At 37.0% G+C, this 12,617-nt stretch overlaps 1 protein-coding gene across 1 annotated transcript in view; it reads right to left on the reverse strand.

Annotated features, from left to right (window-relative positions):
- The window catches only part of ACE (angiotensin I converting enzyme), an 806,509-nt gene that overhangs the window by 175,117 nt on the left and 618,775 nt on the right, over positions 1-12,617 (reverse strand). The window contains exons 20-21 of the mRNA XM_044055209.1: positions 4,126-4,349; positions 2,742-2,886 (exon numbers count right to left, since the gene is read on the reverse strand). Of these exons, the coding sequence (XP_043911144.1) occupies positions 2,742-2,886; positions 4,126-4,349 (369 nt within the window). The remainder of the gene's footprint in view (positions 1-2,741; positions 2,887-4,125; positions 4,350-12,617) is intronic.

Raw genomic sequence — 12,617 nt, forward strand, 5'->3', positions numbered from 1 at the left:
AACCACCAATAAGGTGATAATAACCCAAGAATCACACTTACTGTACTGTGATACCAGTAATAGGGTGATAATAACCCCTGAATCACACTTACTGTGATACCAGTAATAAGGTGATAATATCCCCTGAATCACACTTACTGTGGTACCAGTAATAATGTGATTATAACCCCGAGTCACACATACTGTGATAACCAGGAATAAGGTGATAATAACCCCTGAATCACACTTACTGTGCTAACCAATAATATGGTGATAATAACCCCTGAATTACAGTTACTATGATAACCAGTAATAATGTGATACTATCCCATGAATCACACTTACTGTGTCAACCAGTAATAAGTTGATAATAACCACTGAATCCCACTTACTGTGATTGCAAGTAATAAGGTGATAATAACCCCTGAATCACATTTACTGTGATACCAGTAATAAGGTGATAATAACCCTTGAATCACACTTACCATGATACCAGTAATAAGCTGATAACTGCTGAATCACACTTACTGTGATAACCAGTAATTAGGTGATAATAACTGCTGAATCACACTTATTGTGATAACCAGTAATAAGGTGATAATAACCCCTGAATCACACTGTGATAAACAGTAATTAGGTGATAATAACTCCTGAATCACACTTACTGTGATAACCAGTAATAAGTTGATAATAACCCCTGAATCAGACTTACTGTGATAAACCAGTAATAAGGTAATAATAACCCCTGAATCACACTTACTGTGATAACCAGTAATAAGGTGATAATAACCCCTGAATCACACTGTGATAACCAGTAATAAGGTGATAATAACCCCTGAATCACACTTACTGTGATAACCAGTAATTAGGTGATAATAACCCATGAATCACACTTACTGTGATAACCAGTAATTAGGTGATAATAACCCCTGAATGACACTTACTGTGATAACCAGTAATTAGGTGATAATAACCCCTGAATCACACTTACTGTGATAACCAGTAATTAGGTGATAATAACCCCTGAATCACACTTACTGTGATAACCAGTAATACGGTGATAATAACCCCTGAATCACACTTACTGTGATAACCAGTAATAAGGTGATAATAACCCCTGAGTCACACTTACTGTGATAACCAGTAATAAGGTGATATTGCTCATGCAAAGGCACTTCTTTGGAGAATTCATGAACCACAAAAGGCTGTAAGGTTCTGAAGTTAAATAATGGTAAGAAAAAAATCCAGTGCAAGTCTATGCCTTACTAACTAGAGCCTACCACTGGCATTTGCATTTTAGATTCTTTACCTAGTTCATGCTTTACTTGAAACATTTATTTTTATTATCTGCTACACTTTTTCATTTCAGACTTTTAGCAGGTTTCTGTCTGTAGTGATCTGTAGGCACCTGTAGGTACAGCCCATTATCCCTCTTGTACAATGCTAATCCCATGGCTGCTCATTTCTTGTGAGGGTGCCAAGTTTACCATCATTATGCTAAAGAGTGAATCACTTATCGGCAGTGACTGATGTGAGATTTTTGCAATGGTGCTTTAAATATCACTATTGTGTTACCATGGTAATTTCTCTTTGCTCCAAGATAATCCAGTCTCAGTGATTATTTATATATATATATATATATATATATATATATGTGTGTGTGTGTGTGTGTGTGTATATATATATATATATATATATATATATATATATATATATATATATATATATATATATATATATATATATATATATATATACATATATATAAAACAGGTAGAGTACATGGTGTAGCCCCCCAATTTAGGGTACAAGGGAGTTGCCCCTTGCAAAAAAAGATGTGTGTGCTTTTCTAATTTTGAATATGTTTCACAGTCAACTAGTTTTTGTGAAGCTATGACAAATGTGTTGGACTTTCATTTGGAAGCTGTTTTCTAACTTTTTATATAAAAAAATGCCAATCATAGTTCTCAAGTTGCTGGTTCATCCCATTTGATTCAGTACAATGAACTTAGCATTGCTTTTTTACTATACAAAATATAAGACTCAGGATATCCAAAATGCAGGCATGGATGATACTTGCTGCCTAAATACCCTTACCATGTACAATACCTGACTTAAAGGTCATATTGACGATCATTAGATTAAAGTTTCTCACTGTAAGGTTGTCAAACCTAAAAGGTTTAAGAGGAGAAGCAGATGGGTGAGGGGTTCCATTCGTATTCAAGAAAGTCTTCCTGTCATTGTTACTACAACTTCCAGTCCTACGGACCTAGATTTGTCCCTGTAACTGTGGTAATAAGAAGAGATTAGCAGAATGCAGGCTAGTGTGAATGACACGGAGATCCACCAGAACTATAATGTGAATAATGAGGTATTAGGACATCTAAGTGACCAGTGACTCTCGGAGCTGATCCTTAAAATAATCGAACTGAATCTTGTGATTGATCTATGCACATTGACAGGCTAGTTGCCCTCCAAACTGATATAGATGTTTTGGTGTCTTGGAATGACCTCAGAGACCACTTACTCAGTGTTTTGCTTTTGGTGTGAATTCTTTTCTCTGTTTCAATGAACCTTTTCTGAATCTGTTCTAATGTTTTCTGGCAGATAATATTTTAGAAAAAATAAAGAGCTGATTCTGGATAGTTCAGAACAAATCTATACTTTTTGTTTTGTCATTTATAGCAGAAGTGGTAAGTAAACTATTCAGTAAAAAGTCGATTCTTAAATAAAATTAGATATTATGTGGCACAGTTCCCTACCTGAGGTTCCACCATTCTTTGTTGTATTCATCCTCTGAAATTCGTCCATCAAACACCTTCCATCTCCACTGGTCCATGAGGTATCCAAAAGGCAGAAATGCAATCTTGTCCAGTGCAATGCTCATCAGATAATTGATATCACTCTCTGTGATGTGAACAATTAGAAAAGCTGTATTTTTTGCATATAGTCTATATTTTATTGAGACATATTCTTGCACAGAATGTGCAAATAATTGTTTTCTTTTGCAAGCACTTATTAAACTTCTATTTTATTATTCTTGGTCAGTATTGTCTAAAACTCTGCACTATCAATACTAATAATGCACTGTTGTTAATGGTTGCTCAAGTTTTTTTTTTTATCCATACTGCTTTCTATTAAATCACAAGAGTCAAAATGTAATGAAAGGGACTGTTACATAAAATAGTTTGTATAATCCATGCAGCGTATCAGTATAACTTGCACATGCAATCTTTTAATAACAGAATACTACAAATGATTTTAACACATTTGTATCCAACAGCTAGGTTTATAATATGCTGCCTCTACATTTTCAGTGGTTAAGTACAGCAATATTTTTAATGACACATTCTCTTTCATTAGCACCACCCCTCCCCCCAGAATCTGGTCTCAGAGAGAATGTGATATTATAACTTATTATTCTATTCATGTCACTTTCAGAAAGGATTATGGTATTGTGGATATTCAGGAATCAGTTAGAAGAACAAGAGACAGATATTGTAAAAACAGCTCTTCTTTTAGAGGAAATTATGTAGCCATCTGCAAGAATGCATGCTCAGTATTGCTTGCTCATTAGAATATGATATATTGAGGCTGTACTCTTTTCTCTGGCCTTGACAATATGTTCACATAGCTGTTCCTCTTTTGGCAGGTCTTAAGGAAAAAAAAAACTTGCGTAGAACAACATGGACACCAAAGCACTGTGTACAGAAGATCTCTGATAATGAGTTGTGGACCCTATCTAACAGAATTCTTCCCTCTCCAATGGAGCATGCAAGCATGTCTAGGAGACTGGAGACCGTGTACATTAGGCTTGGTACCTGTTGATAGGTGTACGTTAGACTGGGTGCCTGGTGACAGGTGCCAAGACTAGTGATTTTAAGATAAAATACAAGACAAAAAAGGAATGCTAGGAAGGGAAGGCAGGAGAGTAGAGATGAATGGAAGGGTAGAGAGGCAGGAAGGAATAGAAACGACTTAGAAATTGTCCACCTGGTCTGAAACTGAATGCTTATTCAGCATAATCTGGTTGCAATGGTTCTTACCTGATTTCTCTGATGGGGTTAATTAATTAATAACTTCTTAATTTTTGATGCTACAGATTCCCTCCCCCCAGGGCCATGGCGTGCAATGTCATATACCAACCTGAGTTATCATCAGCTTTCTCAAGGAGTCCAATGGTGTGCAAGTGTTTTGGTGTAGAAACAGACAGTGCCAAGACATCACCAATAGCTTCATGGAAACCAGGGTTCGCCCCATCTCGGAATGATATGTGCTGGTCTTTGTACTGTAGGAAATACTGCACATGGCCCATTTCATGGTGGACAGTAATCAGATCATCCATGGTAACCACAGTACACTGTTTAATCCTGAAAACAGAAAATACAACAGTGGTCAACATTCATTCATTCAGTGGTGACAGGATAGCACTTTATGCTAAAACAGTTACTAAAAACTACAACATCCATTTTCTGTTGGTGCAAATGTATATGTTCTGATAACTGTAGTTGGGCAGGGGCAGATTTGTTTTCTATTAGTTTATCTGTGTAGGCCAAATTAAAGGCAGTTTTGTATAAAACGTTATCTCTTTTGGAAAGAAGTTAGAACAAAATTTTAGGGTGGGACATTTTGCTTTACTACACAGCATGCTGGTGAGGGTACAAGCATCATGCAAGCTGCATATTAAGAAAAAGCATTTTCCTTGGTGTGGTGCATTAGTCTCGATTTTTAAAATATGACACAGCATTGTCTTAATTTTGTGGATTAATTTTTCGCAGTAAACTATAAGTTGATTTCAACAGTAAACAATAAACGATATGCAATGTGAATTCTCACTTTGTTTTTTTTTTAGCTGAAGCTTTATCTTATGAGTCAGGTGGGGCAGAAGCCAATGCTAAGGGTTTAGTTGATAACTGTTTGAATTATTATTTATTTAAATGGGTTGAAATCTCAGCAGCAGTTTTACTACTTATGACATCAGTGACTGTAGTGTAAGCAACAAACAGACAATGGAGTTTGAGAAGGTTGAATGGGTCAGATTTCTGCTTTTTCATTTTCAGAAAAGCAGACCATGCTTCTAGCATTGCACTCAGTACCAAGGGAATTGTGGGTGCAGCATAGTTGGGCAGCACATAGTATGAGGTAGTGTGCCTCATTTCTTAATAGCAGAAGTACGAAGGAGCACAATATGCCTAGTTGGTGTGACTGACCAATAGTGGTAAGCCAGACAAGAGGTGAGGACTATAAATAAAGTGAACATTAAGCTTTAAGATGAATTCCATATTGTCATCTGATTTGATACACAAAATGTTTCTCCACAAAAGATTTTTTTTAAAAAGGAAAAGAAAATCTAGTTTAGTCAAAGTATTTTTCAGAATTTTTTTAGCAGAATCCATGTACTTAAGACAATAATGTGTATTGTAAAATGTAAATGATACTTAACTAGTTTTGCTATATTTTTAGGAATATTTCTAAATGTCCTAAAGAAAAGGAACATACATGAACATTAGTCTGAGATACTTCTTATCCATTTTTAGCATTTGTATCTCTCAGACCATCAAATCCCATCCAAATGTGTCAGTCCTCCCAACTGCATAGCATGTATCTTGGTAGCTGCGTTACATGCATATACACACTATCATGCACATACCAAACAACAGACACCATTAAGACAGCCATCAAGGCAAACCTAGAGCCTATCGACTACCACCAGTAGCTTCTGCTAGGGGCCAGAAATACAGTGAGGACTATCTGCACTGTCTCTCTAGCAGTTAATACTGGCCCATCTATCCCTCTTTCTACAGTTTTGTATTTCTGAGGTCAGTGATTAGTTTTATGCTGAATTGTCTAACACCTGACTAGGTTATGTAAATTAATAATAAGTTTTCACGGCTTCTTGCAGCTGGAGGAATCATATAACAAATTTATGGAAGCAGGCAACCAATATAAACCAATCATCGAAATGATAAGATCCAGTTTAAATATAATTGTTTGTAACATTGCTGGGTCAGCACTGTGTCTACCTTGGACTTGGTTCAAAAGTATTTCTTCAAAACTAGAATTTTCTTACTGATAAAAATTTGCCTGTATTAATATTTTCAGGGAAACTTTAAGTTTTAGTCTAACAGTTTGTATAATTTCAGCTGTAGGATGTAACGTAGAGACAACCATTTGTTGATCCAGCCCAGATCCCCCTCCGCTAAAGATCAGCAGGTATGTAAAAAAAATGTGATAAGTCCATTTGTCTGAATGGTAGTGTTTTAGAGTGACCAAGCAGAAGACACTAATGGCTAGTTCTTATTAAGCCCAGTGGGAGATTTTTTTTTTCTTTCATCGTACGAGGCCAGTTTGCTATGTTGAAAGACAACTCTGTCCTGAATGCAAGGATATTGATTTTTATTTGTGCCGCATAGGCAGGAAGCATGTTATTTACATCTTTTATTTGTGACCCAAAAAGCATTTGTGACGCAAAAAGAGGAGGCATGCTGTTCCAAACAGAGAAAGCAAAGGAAAAACCTGCTGGAACATAATTATGGAATGGATCTGATGAAGCCAATTGTTTTATTTAATGTTTAATTCTAAAGGTGCATCAGTGTGTGTGTGTGTGTGTGTGTGTGTGTGTGTGTGTGTGTGTGTGGGTGTGTGTGTGTGTGTGTGTGTGTATATATATATATATATATATATATATATATATATATTTTTTTATATGCTTTTATATATGCTGAATCATACTATATATGTTTCCTGTGTATTATGCTTTTATATATATATATATATATATATATATATATATATATATATATACATACATATATATATATATATATATATATATATATATATATATATATATACATATATATATATATATATATATATATATATATATATATATATATATATATATATATATGTGTGTGTGTCTTTAAATATGGTTGATACTTGGAGTTTAATTACTTTAATTATGTGCAGAGTTCCTATTGGTCAGATACTTGATTGCCTTAATTAAATGAAGGTTGATTGTGTTCATAGTACATCTGATGAAGCAGTGTTTTACTGCGAAAGCCCTTATGTTGAGTTGTTAATAAAACTATTTTATACTGGATTATTTCTTCGTGCCTCCGTCCACACATTTATATTTTCTTGGAATTATCTGTTGTTTGTGTTTTTATGGTGAACTGATATACTGGTGGTATTCAGTGGTTTTTCTTTTCATTCTTGCCAATCAAAATTTGTTTACCTTTGGGAATCCCTACCCCAAAATTACAACAATCTTTAAGGCACTAATGCCTAGTAATGCTGATAAGCTGATTTTTGACATTGCTAACTGGTTAACTGCAAGTAGCTTGCAGAACTCTATCAGGCACCAATATCTAGTAATGCTGATGAGTTGAGTTGTATTAGTTATCAACTGGCTGCAATCAGCTCACCGAAATCTGTCAGACACCATTGTCTGAGAGTGCTGATGAGAATTCATTGTATTACTCTTTGACTAGACTACCCGTGGTGGTGGTGCTGCGGTAACATTGTCGCCTCACAGTAAGACGCTGTCCGGATCGATTCTCAGCTAGAGCGCCTTCTGCGTGGAGACATGCATGAATGGGTGTACCTTTGTTGATGATTGTGCATCAGGGCTGGTAACTCAGCACGTAATAATCAACTACCAATCATTAGCGGACCGGAGTTCCACTGTGGCGATCCCTAACCAGGAAAAGCCGAAAGACACAACAACTCTTTGACTAGACTGGCTACAATCAGCTGCTTATCCTCTGCTTACCTTATAGGAACAGCACAGAAAAGGGTCAGATAGGGAGGATCAGGTTAGACATGAGTCAGCTATTGAAATGGGGATGTGAAAAGGGAGCATTCCCTTACTCCAAAGTATAGGGCGGTGGCTGATAGCTGTTTTGCTTTGACTACATTCAAGTGGCTAGAGTTTGTTAGATGAACCCTAGCCCATTATCTGGGGGGAGGGGGGGTGGCATCAAGTGACAAGCTGTCCTATCCTGGGTGACTTGGGTTACAGCAGCCTGTAGTCACATGTTTCATTGACAAGATGGTATGCTCTTATGTATGTGCAGTAACTTAAGCCTTTATAGATTCAGGGAGTACTTAATCTACTCTGTCTGCTGTTTGTGCCCTCTTACTCCTACTCTGTTTTTCTTTTCAGAATAATTACCCTGTCTCATCTCCTTGGCATGATACTGTGCACCAATTTTAAACTCACTTTTCTCTTCTGGTTGCTTGTTAGAAGAGTTCAATCCCCTCTTCCAGAAGTCATATTCTTTCTCTTCCAACAGCTGGATCTTTCTGGTCTCTTCCTTCTGAATTCCTTTCAGTAGCCTGATGTCTTTTTCCTCATGTAGGATCATAGGATCATAGAAGGTTACTAGGCTAACTACCTGGAGGTCATTTCAAGCCTAGCCATTTCAGCAAATGTAATACCATAGATACTCAAGTCAGTACACAGGATTGTATTTATTAATGACTGCCCATGTCCAGGATGGTTGTGGGTACTATCCCTGGTAAGAATTTACAGTGCCCCATCAACTCATCCAGATTCCTTTTGAGCAGAGTCATAGAGCTGCCCTGCTTCAAATGAATTAACAGCCTATTCCAAAGACATGGCAGTCACTGGGAGACAAATCTGTCCCTCCAGCATGTCCTATTCAAGTCAGAGTCCATATGTAGGTCCCTGGAACAGATAGCTCTAGTCCCGTTTGATTTACGGATCTAATTATCAAACCACACCTCCCATTCCTCCTCCTACAAATTACCTCCAACACATTCTTCCCTATACCTGCCTATTTTCCCCACTTTAATTCTCCTCCCACTTATTATTCCCACCATGTCCACATCACCCACCCCATACCTATTCCTTCACTTCTCTTACTTTTTCCTTCTCTCACAACTGCCTATCTCCTAACCTCATTTGAACAACCATTACACTCCACCTTTCCCTTCCCCTCCAAATACACTTCCACACCTCCACTAGCTACCTCTCTAAACTTCCTAAATATCTTATACAAAGCCAGCTACCTTCTTCCTAAATATCATAGACTTACACCCATCAATATACCTACCTAAATATCATAATCCTACCGGGCAATTTTAGTAAACACCTTTACCCTAAACACATAACATACCTTCACTCCCTACTAGATGGAGACATACATCCTAACCCTGGCCCAAACCATATCCCCACCTCTGAAAAATGTAATACTTACACCATTAGCTCCATAGCCCCTTCAAAGCCTAAGAACTCTCTCCTCATAGCACATCTCAATATACGAAGTATTAACAATAAAATTCCTCACCTCCACGCCCTCTTAAATGTCCACCAATTTGATCTTCTATGCTTATCTGAAACTTGGCTAAAACCTACTGTTAAAGACAATGAATTAACTCCTCCGGGTTATAATATCATAAGAAAAGACCGCACTACCAAAAGGGGAGGAGGGGTCGCAATCCTATATAAAACAGAACTACAAGTTAGCACTATAGACCTTAATCTACCTTTAGACAATAGAGCTGAAATACTTATCTCCAAACTTCAAATCAACTTTTGTAAAGCCATACATGTTATTTGTTTATACTTGCCCCCAGGAAATAACATAAATACCGTTGAAAATATTCTTAACTGGACTTCTTTTAATCACCCACAAGAAACCATAATCCTAGGAGACTTTAACATAGACTGGCAGACCTGTAGTAATGTACACCCCACCACCCATATTAACTTATACGGCTTTTCACAAACTATCATCTCCCCCACCAGAACTAATAAACCCAACAACAAAGAAAGTACCCTGGACTGGATACTTACTAATAATCCTCATCAAACGTACAAAGTAGGAACCCTCCCTGATGACCTAAGTGACCACACCCTCACCTATATTATTAGATATAAAACTAACCTAGCTTACCCTAACACTGTCAGAAGTGTACGCAACAGTAAGAAATTTAATCCTGAACTCTTCCAGACAGAACTGTTTCAATGTAACTGGTCACCACTAAAATCTCTCCCACTAGATGAAGCAGTAGCCTATTTCAATACCACATTCTTAGCTATCCTGAACCACCATGCCCCAGCACGCTCTGTTAGATGTAAAACTAAACCAGCCCCCTGGCTCTCTAATGACACTAGGCAAAACATTCTTCTGAGAAACAAATCCTGGACAAAATGGCGAACTACTAAGAATCCATTAGATCACCAAACCTTTAGGCAACTTAGAAACAGTACTAAAAAAGCCATCGCACTAGACAAAAAAACCTTCTACCACCAAGCACAGCAGACTTATCATAATAAACCACAAAAGTTTTGGAACAGCATTAACAAACTTCTTTACCCAGGACAATCCATCACTCCCAACGCACTAGGCTCCAACCCCGACAATCCCACTCACACTACCAATGCCTTTAATTCCTTCTTCATCAATGCCATCCAATCTCTTCCCAGCCACCTATCTCCTGATACCTCTAATATTCCTACTTCATCTTCAATCACTCCCCCTTCATTTCAGTTACAACCTGTCTTTACTTCCACTATATGCTCCCTTCTCCTAAAACTAAAACCTACCACCCCCTCAGCTGACCAACTCCCAGCAGAATACCTTCAAAAAGATGCTAAAGCCATTGCCTACCCCATATCCAGTCTGATCAATAGAACAATAAACAAAGGAAATATCCCATCCATCTGGAAAATCTCTCACATTATTCCATTACACAAAGGTGGTAATTCTTATGACTTCTCTAACTACCGTCCTATAGCTCTGCTATCTCCTTTGGCAAAAATCATGGAAAAGTGTATCCATAAGCAACTGCTTAATCACCTTCTCCAAAATGACTTACTTGTCAACTGTCAACACGGCTTTAGACCATATCACAGTACCACCACTGCCCTGTTATCATTCACAGATTGTATTAACAAAATCCGCAACAAAAGTATTCTTTCCTCTGCAGTATTCCTTGATTTATCCAAAGCTTTTGACATGGTTAATCACCAACTCCTTTTACATATAATGAAATCTCTATCACTTAATCCCTTAGCCATAAATTGGTTCAAATCTTACTTAGAAAACAGACAGCAGGCTGTACTCTGGCACAACAACCTCTCTAATCTCCTTCCCATCTCCCTTGGTGTCCCTCAGGGTTCCATATTAGGTCCGCTGCTATTTTCCATTTATATTAATGATCTTCAGTTAGCAATTCCACATACTACATGCATTCAATATGCGGATGCCTCTACTATCATATGCTCAGCTACTTCTCAAACTGAATTACAAACCTTTACCCAGATAGCATTAATACTGTTGAACAATGGTTCACACACTGTTGTCTCCTCCTAAACCCAAAAAAACTAAAATGTTACTCTTCTCACCAACCCGTAAGTCCACACCCACACATTTCACACTCACATCTAACAATGGTACTCTTATTTCTCCCAACCCAACTACTAAACTCCTAGGAATAACAATTGACAATAACCTCAACTTTGACATGCATATTAACAATACTATAAAAACAGTCAACAAGAAACTTGGATCCCTCTATAGAATCAAACCCTTTCTTACACCAGTAGCTAGGGCTGCTATAGCTAGAACTCACCTAATCTCTACTCTTCTCTATGCCTCACCCATTTATACAAATCTTTCTAAAAACAACCTCAACAAACTAGCAGTATCCTATAACAATATTGCCAGATTTGCTACTGCCTCTCCTTTCAGAACTCATCACTGCCTTAATCTAAAACAACTTGGCTGGCTAGAGTTTCTACACCATCTACAATTTCTCCAGCTTACTATAGCCCACAAGACCCTCTATCAACCCTTAAATACTCCAATACTCTCAAGTCTCTTCACCCCCTACAGTAATCCTATAAACTTACGCTCATCCAACAAACTTCTTTTTAACACTTGCAGATCCAACAACTCAGCAGGTAATACCCTGTTCTCTAATACTGTTGGAAAGCTATGGAATTTACTACCTATTGATCTCACTTCTCTGTTTTCTCTTACACTATTTAAAAAGAAACTCAAATTATATCTCAGTACACACTGGTTATGTTCCTGTACTAATCCAGACTAACTTTCCTATGTCTCATTAATAACAACCATTCATCTTTATGTATTTATACCTCCTTACGGTCCTTGCGAAGCGCAGTTGTAGTATTGAAGTTAGTATTGTTGTAAGAATGTTTATCTATTGCTAGTATTGAAGTTAGTATTGTTATAAGAATGTTTATCTATTGCTAGTATTGAAGTTAGTATTGTTATAAGAATGTTTATCTATTGCTACTACAAAAAAAAAAAAAAAAAGTTTTTCTTTTTTGTTTTATTTCCTAACTGCTACTACTTTCTATATTTCAGTTTGTATGTATCTTTACTGCACTTCTTTTTACATTGTATTTTTGCATATATCTTGGAGCTTTTCTCCCCGGGCCTCTACTGAAAATGGACATATATCCAGTTAGACTAGCCCGGTCAACAAATGTAAAATAAAATAAATAAAAAAAAATAAATGTGCAGCAAATTCATTAGATTTGGGTCAGATATTGCTCTGTAAGCCAGGCATAAGTCTTCCTTAAGATGTCTATATGATACTGAGTATAGTGACAGGGACTTTAGTCAGTCTGTCTA

The sequence above is a fragment of the Protopterus annectens genome, chromosome 13.part0, assembly GCF_019279795.1.
Source record: "Protopterus annectens isolate FY-2018-M chromosome 13.part0, PAN1.0, whole genome shotgun sequence".
Lineage (NCBI taxonomy): Eukaryota > Metazoa > Chordata > Ceratodontiformes > Protopteridae > Protopterus > Protopterus annectens.